The sequence below is a fragment of the Coccinella septempunctata genome, chromosome 2, assembly GCF_907165205.1.
Source record: "Coccinella septempunctata chromosome 2, icCocSept1.1, whole genome shotgun sequence".
NCBI classification, from domain to species: Eukaryota; Metazoa; Arthropoda; class Insecta; order Coleoptera; family Coccinellidae; genus Coccinella; species Coccinella septempunctata.
The window spans coordinates 26,562,290-26,580,706 of record NC_058190.1 but is presented as its reverse complement, the minus strand read 5'-3'; the positions used below and the strand labels follow the sequence as shown (position 1 = coordinate 26,580,706).

The following is an 18,417-nucleotide window of genomic DNA, read 5'->3' as shown; positions in this document are numbered from 1 at the left end:
CCTGATAGGATAAATCTTTTATTTCGTGATATGGGGTAGGTATATTAGTAAGACACAATTAATGGTAGGTAAATATGTTAGATACTGTTTTGTTTTATGTTACATTGTATTTTTTCATCTCAATCTGAGTCATCGCTTCTACTCACTACAAGAGCATCTATCGTTTCAAGGGATGCTTGACATTTTAGATGATTTGGCATTAAACAATAAGAAAATTGTATTCATCATGCTTCATTTTTTTTGCAATCTTACAAGTGACTTCCTTCAGAAATACCAAGTCTTCAGTTTTTCTCATCATCAGTTTCCCTTGAGGAATTTTTCGTCTCTGGAAAAGTCTCGGCTCGATGTAGACGTTTTTCGAGTTTCGACATTCGAGGTAAAAGTGCCTGCAGTAGAAGTTCGTTTAGTGAGAAAACATAACTAAAATCTTTCAGACCTTTATCCTTCGAATCCCTTTTTCTTTTGCTTCTTTGGCAGGAACATCAGTTGCTGCTGGAAGAGACCATATGATATATCATTCTGATCACTTGCAGCAGCTGGCCAAATTTCATTTGTAACAACTAGTCCTTGAGCAACAGCCTCTAGACCTCTCTGTCGAATGAATGCCCTCCACTATTTCGAAAAGCATTTTCAATTAATTCTGGATTCAGCAGAGAGTAAAAATATCGTCTGTTGGATTTATTTGAAATCATAAAAATTTTTGGACCGGTTGACCTAAAGACGTTCGTAGACACAGAAAATTTAATTTCACTGGATAGTATACTGCTTCTCTAGAACCAAAGTTATTGGTGTTATTAAAATTGCAGGATAATAGGTGTTTTCAGTTTTCAGTTGGATGACATCAAATTTTATTGCTGGTCAGAATTCTTTCGGAAAACATTACGAAATATCTTTGGAATCTTCACGCACACGAATAAAGCTTTAAAAAATTTCGTATTTTTCCTAATTAATAATTTTACCTATTTATCATTTCCATAGCATTCCATAAGTATTGAGATGAAAATGTGTTGGAGCAATTCTACAATTTGACCATTATAAAGTATACAACAAGCATCACTCACCTTTATATGCATCAAATTTTATGTTCAACTTAATGCTTTCGATGAAACAGAATTATTCCAATATGATTAAGGCGATTGTTCACACTTTTGAAGCCACGTTCAGAAGGTAACAGTGAGCATATATACAAGGTGGGCTTTTGAAAACGAAACAGACGAGATAACAGACGGAATAAATTTATTTTGGGAAAATGTTCGGACAACGTGTCCCGGTGTCAATTTTTCATTCAAGGGGGACAACTTTCAAGGTCAAATTCACAGCCATAATACTTCAACCTTTAGGTTACAACCCCAACCTCTTGACCTCTTGATTTTGAATAGGAAATATGGGTTGAATGTTACCTCATTTCAATTCAAATTTTGTACAGTGGAGGTCAGTTAAACATGTTGAGTGAATCAATCTCATTTTCCAGCTGATTCAGTATGTTTCCAATTTTTATAATTTCTGTTTCAAAGATAATCCTTCACTGTCATACACTAGATACAAAATATGAGTGTTCGTTTCTTTTATAAACCATTAAAGTAAAAAAGGGTCACTTATTGGCAGGACAAAATTGAGATAATATCCTAACTTTTGAAAAAAAAAACGAGTGCGGGAACTGAACAGCAGATTTATCATCAAATCTACAGATTAAATAAGTAAAAATTCGATTGATTTACACGGCATGCTTGGAACCAATCTTGCAATGTTGTTCAACATTAAAATTCGAATATTTCGTAAAGAAATGGAATAAATGGAAAATAATTTAGGCTAAAATCAGGTACCTATAACTTACCCTATCTTTCCTATTCAAAATTAACGGTTTGTGCTTATAACCTTAAGGGTTGAGACGTTATAATTTGCCTCAAATCGAATTTCTACATGTCCAAGCATTTTTTCAGAGAAAGAACTCGGAAACGGTCCTTCTGTTTTGGTCTTCTAGTTTCCCAAACCTCCTCACTGAACCTCGAATTTGGGGTTCCTTGTACAGAGTGGGCAAAATTGGTGCTGAATTAAAACTTTTCAAACCAACGAGATAGAGGAAAATGCATGGCACATTACGGTGGCCATTTTTCGAGAAACTAATAATGCTATCAACTGCATTTTTCGAGTTATAGGCTAGATTAAAATTTCAACTTTGGTCGTTATCTCCGTTTCAGTGTTGAGTGAGTGCTAGGATGTTGAAATGAAAACATTATACAGACACTTTTTTTATAGCAATCCAGTGGCTTACTATGATTTTTTCCAACAGGTATATTTGCTGAGCTATAACATAAAGATGTGTTTTTTCTTATGAAAACAGTAGTTTAAAATGACTTAGAAAGACTTTGGACGATGTATGATATATTTCTGAAAAGGGGAAAAAATGGCGATTCTTTCAAAGTCAACTACTGTTTTCACAAATAAACCTGTAGGAAAAAATCATAGTAACCACTAAATTGGCATAAAAAAACTGTCTCCAAATAGTTATTTGTGCAACCAGTTGGGAAAAGCATTATTTTTCGTAATGAGAATATTTCTGAACAACGAGCGAAGCGAGAACAGAAATGGGAAAACGTGTTTCACACAATATTTTTTCTAATTTTGAATAGGATGTTGCTATGAATTCAAATAAAAAATACCAAAAACGTCTTTAAAAGCATCTCTTGGAGATTCCTTCACAATCGTCTAGTGACGGAAATTATTGAATTTTTCACTCCGTTACTATGAAAGCAAGTATCGTTTCATCATCAGTTGCGAAATATGCCACTTTGCGTAACTGGTTGCGAAAAGTAAAACGTTTCAAAACGTCAATGAGTTTAAAACAGTGTCACTTTATATGTCAAAATTAGAAAAATATTTTTATTTCAACATCCTAGAACAAACAGAAATGGAGATAATGATCAAAGTTGAAATCGCCCAAATTTCAATTTTGACCCATAAATCGAAAACAAAAGAAGATGGTGGAATGCAGTTGATAACATTATAAGTTTCTCGAAAAAAGATGAACGTAATGTGCCATTCATTTTCCTCTATTTCGTTGGGTTAAAAAGTTGTAGTTCAGGTATCACCAATTTTGCCCATCCCGTACGTTAAAAGATTTCACGCATCCTTGTTGAGACCCTGATGGTATTGAAATTTTTGCTGATGATGTGTTTTTTTATATAAATTGAATAAATCATTCCGTTATTATTAGATGTGGTCCAATTTTGAGGAGGGTCAATTTTCCTAAACTGAAGCGCCGGAAAAACATAACAACCCCTACTCAGGAAGCGCTCACTCTGTACATAATCCCCTGGAACTGTAAAATACGAGGGAAGAATGACATCAACAAAAAAGGTCCTAAAGATACGTCGCGATATTCCCAATACGCCAATTTCAAATCTACACATTAACGGCGAAAATGACCCTCCAACCTCCGCACAAGGGTTGGGGGCGGTACAGATAAGCTAAGATTCTGCGCGGGTACATCAACAGGTAGATATATAAAACACTAAATACAACCGAAAATTCCTCATGCTCTTTGGTTTAGTGGTTGAATTCGGAAGACATTCCCCTACGTCTTTGGTTTTCCGCATGTTTTCGAATGGATTAAGCGTTCAGGTGAGTGATGTCAAAGTTTCCACAACAATTTCCGCGCGTTTCCCCGGAATGCTGTCCGAGTTTCTTTCGAAAGTTTATGAAAGTTCGCGAATTTTTTCGATACTTCCTCGACGCCTTTGCATATCCGTGTATATACCCACAAAAACTTTATATTTATTGCCGTCTTCTATGACGTGAAATGAATATTGGTATCTTATTTCGAAAGGAAATGCTTTCTACTGAGGAATTTGCTGAAAAGTTCACCACACTTCTGGGAAATTAGATTCAAAAAGTTTTCTCCAATGGGACTTCCAAGACTAAAAATTGGTGTGCACATACGAATTTTATAGACTGGCCTGAATTAATAGTAGTTTTGAAAATGACAATGACTTATTGACAATATTTTCTAGTCAACGTCACAATCAAAATTCCTTATTATAGATATTCATTGACATTAAGGTCCCATTTCTGATTACATGATTCAATTACCAAGGAAATTTGAAAACTCTAGATTCGAGTTTAAGGAATCATTTGAATAAAAATTATTAGAAAGTTTTCTCATAATTTATTCATCATACTTTGTTATAATAGTTTGTTATAATTCTCTTGACGTGAAGGTTTTTTTGACTGTAGTGGTTATGATGATAATATGAATTGTTGATTATTATTACAAATGATTACTGTTTATTTTTGAGCAGTAGTAATGTTTTTAAGTATTATTTCCTCTCAAAAATGTAACGTGAGAGGTGGTATTTCATTAGATGCTAATACTATTTATTCGAAAAAACCTTAAGATTTTGTTATAAAATCCTCTGATCACACCTGACGTACTTAATACAGTGCGCGTCAAAATTCTGGAACAAATTCATTTTCTCAAAAGAAAAATATTTGGCAACAAAATCCTGAAACAGGTCAATTTTTGTTTCTCTTTTATCAAATTTTTATGCATTTTTGAAGAATTTTTGTTGCACCCTATGCCTATGCCATCCCAATCAACCCTCTAAATTTTTTTAATAGGGAAAGTGAGTAATGTTGTACTTTTTTGGCAAGGTCTTTGTATCTTCTTTATAGGCGTGCAGAAATTTTCAAGAACAAAATTTTTTATTTAAATTTACTCATCAGTTCAAAGAGGTTTTCAGTACCTATGTGCACTTTGTCATGGCTCATTTACTTTGAGACGATGGTACCTGATGAAATTTATTACGGAATGAAAGTCGACCATTACAGTTTTGTTCATGCACAACTTTTAACCCCTTTCAACCCCCTCACGTGAAAAATTAGAATGTGTGAATGGTTATACATTCATAACATTGATAAGTTGCGTTGTCAGAAATCTTTCTTCGAATTGAAGACATTTTATCAACTTCAGTGAAAACGTACTAATATTATAACTACTTAAGATCATAACTGAAGCGTAGTGGTTCACACATTCTAATTTTTCACGTGAGAACCTGATTTCATCAGGAACCATCGTCTCAAAATAAATGAGCCATGTTAAAGTGCACATACTGAAAACCTCTTTGAACTAAGTAATTTAAAAAAAAAAAATTTCTTGAAAATTTCTTGCCAAAAAAGTACCACATGACCAACTTTTCCTATTCAAGAAATTTAGTGGGTTGATGGGGATGGCACAGGGTGCAACAAAAATCCTTCAAAAATGCATAAGGTAAAAGTGAAACAAAAATCGACCTGTTTCAGGATTTTGTTAACAAATAGTTTTCTTTGAGAAAATGAATTTGTTCCATAGTTTTGACGCGCACTGTATATTGATTAAAACATAGAACAAGAATTTAATTACTGCCTAGGAGAAAATGATTAACAATCCCAGAAACTGAACCATTTCAGTACTTCACCCATCACTTTCCTTGAGTTTTTACACCGAAAAAACACAAAACAAAGTTTTCTGACATATTCAGAAATCATATTGCAAAATATGGTTGGTTTGCACTTCCGCTGAAGGGGACGATTATACAAAGTTGGCAAAATTCTATGGGAAAATGGCAGCAGATTTTCGACCTCGATTTCCACAAAATGGATAATGGTAAAAAACACAACCCCCTATCACTTTTTGTTTACAAGTTATAAGTGAAAACACATTACACAGTAACATAATTCAGTGTTAATTCAAAGGTAATATCGAAAACAAATGTTACATTCTGGAGTCACTTTTTTCTGAAGAAAGTGATGTAGTCGAAGATTTTTCCGCCACTTAAGTGACATTATTGTAACTTATTTTTTTTTTCTGTAAATATTAACCCTATGTTTTTTACATACTTCATTTATTTATTTTTTTGTTTTAGAATATACATACATATAATATATCTCGTATGTTCTTTCAATAAAAAAAATTCAAAAACTAATTCGCTCAAGTTGGCATCAGGTTATTTGCATTGATGACATTTTACATTTCTCATAGCTTCGGAAATGCATGTTTGTCAAATATTACTGTTCAACTTATTTTCACTTTTCCACTTCTTCCATATTACAATTGAGAAATTTTACCGGCAAAATTTCATCTCTAGTGGTTTTATAATATTATGATAATAAGATAATGCATATAGAACTTCATTTTTCTATGTCGTGTCAGGTTATAGAAATTATTACTAGCTCACTTGACAAGCATGTCATACAGATATAAAGTAGTTTTCATGGGGAAACAATTCGAGATATGACATACATTATATATTCTGAATCAGAAAAAAAATATGGAACTGAACGATGTAGAAAAAAACAGGGTTTGCATTTAAAGAATAAGTTACGATTAAACCTTATAACTGAAGTGACGGACTGAAAAAATCTTTGACTGCGCCACTGAATTCTATATAAAACTGACTGTATAGTGTAACATACGAAAAATGAGTTTCCACTTATTTCTTGAAAACAAAGAAGATTTAAGATTTTAACAGAAGAAGGGATGTGGTACTGGCTATTATACATTTTTTCAAAAATCGTAAATGTACTGTCCATTTTTCTCTAGCTCCTACAGTTACAGAGCTGCTATTTAATCTCGCAATTTGTAAACCTACCCTGTAAACCTAAGAGTTTACAAAATAATAATTACCCACCCTCCAATTGAAAATTGACCGCAGTAAAAAACTAATCCGACGTATCAAAAAATCTTTTTCAGAATCAAAAAAATTGTCTGTACTAAGAAACCTTGCCATTACTCCCACGAAAAGGGATTCCAATAGAAATTAAAGTATCGGCTTACTAAATCATTATATGCAATGTACAATGTTATCTAGTTTTTCACCAACATAATCAATTGAAGATGCCAAACAACCATTTTATCCAAAAAATGATATTTCTCAATTCGGGTTTAGAAGTTATTTTTTGGAATTTAAATAGTCCTCCCCCCCTGTTCTTCGTAGAGGATACGAAGGATTAAAATATATCTAATATTCGGTGTTCAGAAAATGAAGATAATCCGTTGTTTTGTTTAGGATTCAAACGAGGATTTCATTTGTTTTGGCAGGTGAATTTTTTTTTATTGTTTTACTTTTATCCAAAAAATCAATCATGATCACTCCATGGCAACCCCAAAAAACTGAAGCAAGAACTTTTCCAGCAGATTTTTGGACACGAAACTTCTTAGGTCTTGAAGAACCAAAGTGTCGCCATTCCATCGATTGTTGCTTTGTTTCTGGATCGTAGAAATGTACCCAAGTCTCATCCATAGTAACAATTCGGTTTAAGAAGTCTACATCGTTTTTAAATCGAACACAGATCGAACGTGATGCTTCTACCCTTGCACGCTTTTGGTCAACATTCAAACATTTGGGGATCCATTTTGCAGCAATTTTTGTTATGTCCAAATTGACGTGAACTATATGATGAACGCGTTCGTTTGAAATATTCAGTGCTTCAGATATCCGTTTTAGCCCAATTCGACGGTCTGATAAAATCATGTCATGAACTGCATCGATATTTTCGGAGACTGACACAGAAACTGGCCTTCCCGATCGGTCATCATCTTCAATGGAAAATTTACTTCTTTTAAAGCTTGCAGTCCAATTTTTCACCGTCGAATACGAAGGACATTGATCTCCAAGGGTGTTAAGCGTATCTTCGTAAATCTGCTTACCTCTTAACCCTTTTAAATACAGGTACTTGATGATGGCTCGATACTCCAATTTTTCGATTTTCGAAATTTCGGTGTACATCTTCTTTCTTTTAATTTATTGCGTAACTATGGTTTACTTTTTCGACCTCAAACTTCACACTGACACTTCTAATGAGTTATTGTTCGTTGCTATGGTAACGCAATATTTTTTTTAATGCATGGAACTGGTCTAGGCTAACTAGATATCAATACATCCTCGTATATTAGCTGGTAATCTAATAGCGTTAAGTCCGCGGATCTTGGTGGTCATTTAATTGTACCACGTTGGCCAATCCAGCCACTCACAACTCTATCTAAGAGAATGGCTTCAAAAGCCGTGTGCCTGCCCTCATATTTACTTCCTGAGAGCGCTGTGTATGAGCTTCAAATACCCAATGTGGATTTTTCCAAAATCCATAATTATGCCTGTTACCTGCTACCTACTCCATTTTCTCCGAAAATTGCAAACGTCTGTCATGGTCATATTACAAAAGCTCCTGGACAAGACGTGGTATTGGGGTTTATTTTTCCGCATTCAAAACTACCCTATTGTACGTCTGGACACACCGTTATTTTGGCCAATGAAACCGTGGACATATGCGGATTTTCCTGAATAGATAATGCTGTGTTCAATTTCTGATCATCATCTTATGTACGCGTTGAAGGATAACTTCTGGGCGAATCCTTTATTGTATGATGCTCCTGAAATTTGTAGAATATCTTACTTAGAGTAGACTGAGAAATAGGATTTTCCGGATATTTTTCATTGAATAAAGCGCATACTTAACTCTGGCTTCGCATTTTATATCCATATCCCAGCAATATTAATATGTGTATTCGCTACCTTTCTGACAATATCATTTTTGTTTAATAAAATTGAAAGAGAACACTTAAGGAGTACAGAAGCTAATGAAATGAAACTTTACAAAGCATCATTTTTGAGATTAATTATAAGACGAAGCCAAACAAATGTTCTTGTTATCAATGTAATGAACTTCTTTTTTCTAAATTTGACATTCACTTTTTAAAATCCATTGATGTTTTGAAACATTTTACATTTCGAAACTAGCTACGCAAAGTTAAATATGTATTTCGCAACTGACGATACTTGCTTTCATAGTAAGGAGTGAAAAATTGAATGATTTACGTCACTAGACGACTTTAAAGGAATCTCCGAGAGAAGCTTCTAAAGACGTTTTTGGTACTGTTGATTTGAATTCATATAGCAACATCCTATTCAAAATTAGAAAAAATATTGTGTGAAACACGTACAAAATCTCTTCGTTTGTAGTGATATACAGGATACGCAAAATCTAATTGAGCAGACACGCTATGGGAGCGAGGAGGCAATAAACAAAATAAGTGGTGTTCCCATATAATGGCAGCATGACATTAGCCTACTAGGTGAATTTAAGTTCGAAGATTATTCCAGCCTATACGAATCTACACTATCTATTGATGCATTTTTTCATTAACCTTATTTGTTCAAAATACACCGAGCTATCAAAAATTAATTTCACAACAATATAATATGAAGGAGGGAGAAAGTTTCTGGCAGAGTTGGCTATTTTTACACCTTATGCAATTATAGGGAACTTTTATTTTTGAAAGTTTTCTGGTTTCTAAGAAGAAAAACTTCTCTTCAGCTACCATTCTCAGGGAGCCATATCTAAGCAGGGCTGCTCAAAAAACCCACACTATTTTTTGACAAGGAATCATTCCTCGAATATTTTCTCAACTATTCATTTACACCCTGTATAACTTATGGTGTTTAGGGAAATGCGAGTCGATATATGATTGGAATTCGGCTAACACCCTATATTCTTTACATTCAATGAAATTCGCGTATAAAATTACTTCAACTTTGGGAAATAATGAGAAGTAAAACAGTACTGTGGTATGAAATTTGGATCAGTAGAGTTCTTATAAAAATATTATGCCAGCTCTTCACTGATGAAGAGTTCAAAGAGATGTAAACGTAATTTGTTTCTCCAAAAAAATGGTAGTGTAAGTGCCATTATTCCTAAATTATAGAGAAGTAGGTACATACAGGGTGTTCCTAAATTGAACGTACAAACGAAAAGGGGAGATTCCTTAAGTGAGTTTAAGAAAAAAAAGTCCCACCACGTGACATGGCAATTTCCATAGAAGATCTACAGGGTGATATTTTTTCTGATCAAATACTGTTGGCCTTCCTATCATAGTTACGAGAATTTCGAGAGAATCGTTCGAAATTTTTTTTATCGAAATAGTTGGTAGATACGACAAAACTACAAGAGACCGAAAAGTTTAGTATAAGAACAAAGCTTCTTTTTACATTTTTTCAAATTAACAGTTGCTTACCAAAAAAAAGTTCTGCAGGTGGCAGTGTTCCAGAAAAAATATCACCCTGTAGATCTTCTATCGAAATTGCCATGTCACGTGGTGAGAACTCTAAAATGTAATATCTATGCCAAATTTCAGTTGAATATCTTGTGAAGTGTAGATACTATGAGAAAAAAACTTGAAAAAAATTCAAACTTCAACACTCTGTATCTCGAAAACGAAACGTTTGCGACCCCATGTTTATGGGACTTTTTTTCTTAAACTCACTTAACCCATATGGTCCCACACATTTTCTCTTCATTTCGATAAATTTCACTATATACTGATGGAATGAGATGAGTAAGACACATTAGAATCATTTTCGAAGGAAAAATCAAGTAGTGATTTCGGAAAAAAATATGCACTCAAAAGAGTACACTGGGAACTCGTGAGGTCTCAGGCAATACAAATGATATTATGTGAAATTTCATTTTATTACACATGTATGGTATATTATATAATATGGTTTATTAGTTAAACATTGTGATACTTTATGAAACAGTCGCGCTCAATACAAAGGATAACATTGCATTGATCGAAGATAACATTGCATTGATCGAAGATGGCATTGCCGACATCGTAATTGTTTTTCGTTTTTTGCTGAAAACAAGAGAAGTTTCACTGAACTTGAATGTGATATATAATACAAAAAAGTGGACACGAACTATCACTGACAATTGAAAAAAATTTTGGCTGTACAAAACATGTTTCATGAGTTCGAGATTCAGCTACCCCTGTTTGAAAACCTTCTAGACTCGCTCATTATACATCACAGAACACTACAGTATCGATGCAGTTTTGATGCAAATTGGTAGATGCCATCAGAGGGACATTTTACCTGTAGGTGATCAACTGTACCCAAATGAGTACAATGGGACCATATGGGTTAAGGAATCTCCCCTTTTCGTTTGTACGTTCAATTTAGGAACACCCTGTATATTGGACTGAACTCACATTTGATATGAATGAGGAGTAATAATTAAAAAATTTACCACTCGGCTTTAACGGCATGTCACCCTCAACCCATTCAGGTAATAAAAATCATATAGGCTTGGACATTAATGAGCCTAAGCATTGTCTAATACACTTTTATTTTAGATAGTCAGTTTCAGCGGATTTGTTAGGGAAGCCTTGCCATAGTATATCGAACCATAGTCTCGTAGCCGTATTATTTAAAACATTCGATTTCTAATCATGTTGCAAACTCCTTTGGTTAGGAACCATTCCGGGCGGTTGACAATAGTTATTATAACGCGTATGACATAGGGCAAACATTGATGCTTTTGTTCCATCGGACAAACAGCCAAGGAAGGAATTGAGAATATTTTTTATCCATTTTCCTACTCATTTCAGAATCACTTCGATCCACATTATTTCGGATAATCGGACTGTACTATACCCTATTTCATCCTCGTTTTTATGACGATTGTTAGAGGGTCCGAACAAGAAGAAAATTGTGATGACTATTGTGGCATTGTGAGAAAATTTGTGTGTATTGGTGAGATTTTGAACTAATATTCTATTTTTTTACACTTGGTCTCGTATTTTTCTGTCAGTTGGTATCGAAATAAGCCATTCCATATGGTTTCCATTTTCATTCCCACATAAAATCGAACGGGCCAATATCCGAGATGAAACCATATGGTTGAGTCAGTCATCACGAGATAAGTTTTTCCCACTGCTTTGCGATTATTCAGATAACAAATGATCTAGGGTCGTATTAGGATCTTTTTCAGTAATTATTATCAATTTTTTTCAACTTTGTCATTTTGAGAGTTTTGTACTGGTGAAACGCTTTATTTTGACCACTTCTGAGCAGCCAAATATTTTTGTAAATAGGCCAATCGATAGCAAAAGGATCATAGAATCTATATTATGAACAGCAGCCCGCTCGCACTGATACTTTCAATCTTATGGCTAAAAAACCTCGATTTTTGATCCACTTCACCCCGTTTGACGGTAATTTTCAGCATTTTTGTAACTTAGAAAGAAAACATCGATTCATTGAATTGAGTTTTACAAAAGGTGTTCAAAGTGGCCATTAGGTGCTCTACTAGATGTTTTACACCTTCTAATCAATTATTCCTTCATTCTGCTTTCATGTCTCATTTTAGTTGCTAAAAATAATAAAAAAAACTTTACAATTAACTAGACCTTGACACACTGTAATAGAAATTTATTTCATATTTAATGCTGGAAATATAGCGAGTAACGCTATTTCAGAATCTCAGTGAAACAGGCATGATTTGTCTTTCTTTGACTCTCAGGTAACCATATTATTTTTACAGCACGATTGGTTAAACTTGAGAAGAATATAAGCAAAACAGGAAATTTGAGTTAGATCTTTGTTTGAAAAAAGACTATCTATGCGCCTCGAAAATCATAAATTACATTCGATAGCGCATCTATCCTGGGATACTATCCAAGAAGCGACATCGAAAATCCCTTCTTTTGGAGGCTTGTCAACAAAAAAAATGGCAAAGGATGTAATTTTTTTTTTATTTTCGAAAATTTCGAATATCTCGAAAACCGAGGAACTTTTACTGGATATAAAACATATTTTTCTGAACCTTATAACTGGAAACACATTTTTGGCTCTCAGCTCTGTCTGGTGTTTTGCCTCTTTTTATCTAAAATTCCGTAGCGTCGGCAAATGTTTTTCCAATCTATCACATTTAAAAAAAAACTTATTAACGATTATATCTCTGAAGTGGTGGACTGAAAAAAATCTTTGACAACGCCAAAGAATTCTACATAAAAAAGTTACATTTAGTTCTATGTTACTAAAACTAGATAGAGAAACCCATTTAAAGCACCTAAAAAGTTTCACTTATAACCTAAAAACCGAAATCACTAGGAAGTTTCGTACCTACCATTTCATTTCATCATCATCATCATTTCACGCGATTGTTAAAGAACAAAATTCAAACTAGTAGGTACATAAAATAAGATTACTCTCCCAAAGTTATACGTCCTATTTCAATGGCAATGAGTCAAATAATAATGACTAATTAAAAAAACTGCTGGATGCTAGAAGCTTTATGGACCATTTTTCCCACCTTATTTTGGAGTCCCCTGAAACTGGCTCCATAAAATAGGACATAGGTACTCATATTTCCCAGATTTCTCGATAACCAATAACCCCAGCTCAAATCTTCATTAAATTTTCAGAAAATGAAACTGAACATATCACGTTGAAACACAGTTTTTTTCTATTTATAAAGTCCTCTCAGTACCTAAGCAATGCATTAGTATCCACCTCGTATATTTGTATACAATAAGCAGAGCGAAATGATCGAAACTAATACTCGTAAAGTTTCAGTTCCCATTTCCGTGAACAATAGTGAAGGAATGCACCAATTCGTAAATACGGCATTGAAAATTTTCCAATATAGCATTTCTATTATTCAAAAATCTTCTCATACTAAGCAATATTTATCTGTATTGTGAGAATTATAATGGGAAACGATAAGGTCTTACGGAGGATATCTAGTCTGAAGTGGTATCCAACTGCACTAAACGTTTTGATAATTCATCGTATCCAACGGATTATGGATGCAGTTCGAATCATATGAACTGTGGCAGCCAGGATTTGGTGCTTTTTGGCAAACTTTTTTCAATTCGTTTACTTATTTATCCGAATCGACATTAGGAAATCAATTTTTAAGTTTTTTCACCCTCAATTCCAGAAATAAAGCAAGAAATTCATACATACCTGAAGATGTCATGCACAAATAGTTAACGATAAATAAAAGTAGTGACGGTGAGATGAACATTTTGAGTACACCAAATCTTTTTTTAGGAACCGAAAATTGGCTCATCTCTCCCATGGGTTAGGTTAGGGGGGCGAGAGAGACTTGACCATAAGTTTGTTTATCAAGAAAAACATTGAAAAAAAAACCATTCTGAATGACCAAATATTGTCTATGTCAAGGTTTTCACCACCAAATGTATCAGCGTATGAAATACACATTTTCTATTTCAGAGTCAGTCACACTTATTTCTAAGATGTTTTGAAACTATTATCTAAGTTCAGTGAGGGAAACTTGGACCACTGATTATGTCCTGTTTTTTTCCTGAAACTCCAAAATAAAATTTGAGATTATTTATGGAAAACCTTTTCCAACACGTTAAAGATTCGCTACAAAATTCAGAAATTTCAGAAATACACCCTTCGAAACTTAGTAAACATACAAATATGTAAAAGCTTGTGACGTAAAATGCTTCTACCTACTAAAGTCTAGTAAATTTTGTTAATTCAACAGTGGAACCAATTAAGAAGATATAAAATTATAATGGGTTGCCCACCCCAGACGCGGCGATCATTTTGAGGGAGGAAAATGAGCGCCGTGTCTGGAGTGGGCCACCCTTCATTCATTCCTATATTCATTGCTATATCCCGTTGCCGGGAATGAATCTACATAAAGGAGGTGAGAACAGACTTAACATCTTTTCAGGGCTAATTGCGACTGTGTGCTCTCCTGTGACTATAGAGACCCAACCGTGACCTACATATCCTACCACACTCCGGGCATGGATAGTCACCAACCAGATCTGGCCGCCGCTGTATCCTTCTCAAGTCTCCATTATAACTGTGTACCAAAGACCTCCAATGTGACCTGTCTAACGCTAGTTGTTCCCAGTTATGATTGGCATTAATTGATTTTAGGGATTGATGTAGAGTATCCTTAAACCGCTTAAACTGGCCTCCTGGTTTCCGGGCTCCCTCAGTGAATTCGCCGTATAGAGCAATTTTGGGGAGTCTTGAGTCTTGCATCCCCAGAATGTGGCCGCTCCATCTGAGTCGGGCCCTCGTTACTTGAGTCTCAATTGTTGTACAACTCGCGCGCTGCAAGACTTTTACATTCGAAACTTTGTGGAACCATCTGATGTGCATTATCTGTCTTAGATGACGTTGTTGCGTTTGTTCAAGCTGTTTAATATGTCGCCTGTAGGGCGTCCAGCTTTCGCTTCCGTAAAAAAGCTTTGGGAGGACCACTGCCTTGTAAACAGCTGTCTTGGTCTTCAGATTGAGGTCGTGATTTCGAAACACTCTATCCTTTAGCTTCCAGAATGCCCGTGACGCCGAATTGATACGGTTTTGTATTTCCGTGTCAAGGTTAGCCCTAGTATTTATGAACCTTCCCAAGTGTTTGAAATTCTCGACCTGTTCTAGAGTTTCATTCTCCAGGCTGATATCTGTTTGAAGGCTTTCTGGCGGACTTACCAGGATTTTGGTTTTGTCGATGTTGAGTCTAAGGCCTAAAACTTCGTATATATTTATGTTTTTAGGTGACCAACATTATCTGTAGATCATCCGAGCTGTTAGCGATAAGTGAACAGTCGTCTGCATATTGAAGTTCAGTGATGAACTTGGTACTGGTTCTTGCTCTACGGCGCTTCAGGTTAAACAGGCCTCCATCAAATCTGAATCTTATCCCAACACCTCTTACGGGCATACTCATGCCAGCAATTATCGACACAGCTATGGCGAAAATATTAAACAGTAAGGGCGCTAATACGCAGCCTTGTTTATTCCAGAGTTGGTTGAGAAATGGTCGGTAGTAGAACCATTGTGCTGTATTCTAGCTGTGTTGTTGGTATATTAACAGACTACAAAAAATTGTTTCTGTAATCTGTGTCTACACCTTCGTAAAACCGATGACATTTTGTGTCATTGTTTGTTTTTCTTGTCAAATGTGATCATCAAACTTTATTAAGTCTATGGTCAGAAAACTTTCATGACCATTATTAACTCGATGGGCGTTGACGGATTGCGAAAATGAAGCTATGTTGCTCTGATGAGTTTAAATGAGACCGAAACCATGGTCAACATCTGCTTTTCTTCGGTGGAGCGTACTACATTTAGGGCCATGACGATGGCAAATTGGCTAGTTCAATTCAGATCGTAAAGCTACATTCACAATCAATTCACGGGCCGAAGTGCACTTCGGCACGGAAGCTTAGCAGATGGCGTTCTCCGTTACCATTCACAATGAAATTCAAGAGAAAATTTCTTGCAAGTTGCAAACTATCACTTCGGCAAGGAATTTCGTGCCGGCTATGGATGATGCTGATGCTTATGTTTTGATCAGTTACATTTTTGATTCATTTGAGTATTTGGTTCCAAGATTATTGCGAATGGTAAATTTCGTGTCGAAGTGCACTTCGGCCCGCGAATTGATTGTGAATGCAGCTTGACACTTGATGATATTTATATCAGCGGGTGGTAAGCATCTGAATTAAATCAGGTTATTATATCCTTTGCCTTTAGTAGTGATCTTTTCGATTATTTTCTCTACAAGCGCTTGAAAAATATAAATATATCCCTTTTACGAAACGAATCAAATTTAAAATGATTAATTCGTATACATATAATGAAAGACATAATTCTGCATGTCGTTACCATCGTTATCTCATAGTTGTCGTTCGGTGCATAGAGACATGACAGCAGAGACAAACTCTGTCTCTGATGACAGAATTCAATTTACCATTTATCATTTGCGTGCGGAAAAGAAATAGCAGGCGTTTTTCCCGCACCGTTTCGGAAAGTAATTCTATGCAGCTTGAAATGCGTGCCGGAAAGGGGTTGAACGCGCACGTTTGTAGAAAAAGGATTTATTTGACGAAAATCTCATTACTGCCTTCAAAAATGTCAATGATTATACTAACGAATTAGTTCGGACTGTCATCACCATGTCGTTGCAATCTACATTTGAATTCCCAATAGTCATTCTTGCATAACCTTTTTTGAAATCGGAATATTCATCTGATATATGGGAAACATGAACACCCGTAAATTTTAATGTTCCTATAACAAGATAGGTATGAAACGAATATGTCGATCTCGCATTACCTACTTGTTATTATAACAGAAGTTCAAACAAAAGATGAAGGATGCTGTTCACGTTAAGTATCCATATTTCGAAACCAATTTTTCTCCTTGTTTATACAAATGATATCTACCTACTTTCGAGTTCGAGGGAGAAAATACAAGAAATCCCTGGTAAACTTGAGTTGAATTTAATTGGGACTATGTGGATCTAGCTTTCAGCAAAACCTCCAACACCCATGCTTTCTCTCTGGAACTACCGTGAGGAATTCGATAAAAAAATCGTGCTTCCAAATCCCCAAGAGCTCTCGGATCCGATCGACTTACTTGTTGAATGAAACAATTTTCAATAATTTCATAATTCGAAATATTTATTGCCATTATACACTACACTTCTTTGGATTTGCCCAACAACGATGAAATGAATGAATATTATATCACGGTATCTTAACCTCAACAAAAATTATATGGATGCTATGCTGCTACAAAGCCTTTCCAAGCACTTCTGTATATCCTCGAACTATTGAACAATTTGTATGCTCCACATATCTATCCGGAGGTTTGATTTGTTCAGACAAGCACCAACAAGAACAACTTATGGTTTTCACTTTCCAATTTCAAGGATAATAATGCAATAATGCAATGCAGTCGATAAAGACTGCTATGTACGAAGGCGTAGAAGGAGCACATAATATTTTAAAAACAGTTTTCCTTGAATTCTGACTTTGAAGTCGGAATTTAGTTAAAATCCGAGTTAAATTTTCTTGAATTTAAATCAGTATCCTTGCTTCACAAAACAGTATTCTTCTCACAAAATCAGTTTTCGTCAATAGTTGTCCTGAATTGAATTTGCAAGAATGGATGTTTTGTCCAAATTCCCCTTACGTTAGTACCAAATGATTCTTTATACCTTCCCGCGCTTGCAGAGGCTAAGTCCGGGACCTATTTTCTTTGAACGACTTGAACAGAACGCTAAAAGAAGAAATTATCATGCCTTCTACAGCTGAGTTGATGAATGGTCCAGTAGTAATTTTCAATAGGATAACCTGGGTTACTCTAAGATATCTTTTCTGGATAGGGTGATAGCCTCAATCCCGATTATGAATTTCCTTTTACACCATGCGAGCTTGTCCTATGGCCTCAATTGAAGGATTCTATTTTTTTTAAAAATATCTATTTCTGATTTGGAGCATCTGAAGATATTGAAAAAGTTAAACAAATTAGGGTTTTTGAATCTACGAGTATCAAAAGAAGATGTGAGAAGTTTTTGAAGCAGAGAGCAGGAAGTTTCAAGCAACTATGTACTTAAATTATAGAGAACTCTGAAACCTGAAACTCAGTCGAAAGAAAATCGCGTAATTTAGTTTCGTTAGTCTAGTTATGGATTTTCATCAAGTATTGGCCACATCAATTCAATATTTACAGAAAATTACTATGAATGCCTTATATTACTTGAAAATCTTTTTACATAATTGAAAGTACAAAATACATATCTAATACCTCTATTCAGATGAATGTC

The 18,417-nt window shown here is 34.9% G+C and overlaps 2 protein-coding genes across 2 annotated transcripts in view; one reads left to right on the top strand and one right to left on the bottom strand.

Moving 5' to 3' along the window:
• LOC123308809 (nucleoside diphosphate kinase 7) overlaps positions 1-18,417 on the bottom strand; it is a 74,216-nt gene that overhangs the window by 27,736 nt on the left and 28,063 nt on the right. The gene's annotated exons all lie outside the window — the stretch shown is intronic.
• The window catches only part of LOC123308812 (RYamide neuropeptides-like), a 75,416-nt gene continuing 60,550 nt past the window's right edge, over positions 3,552-18,417 (top strand). The window contains exon 1 of the mRNA XM_044891665.1: positions 3,552-3,621. Within this exon, the coding sequence (XP_044747600.1) occupies positions 3,595-3,621 (27 nt within the window). The 5' untranslated portion in view covers positions 3,552-3,594. The remainder of the gene's footprint in view (positions 3,622-18,417) is intronic.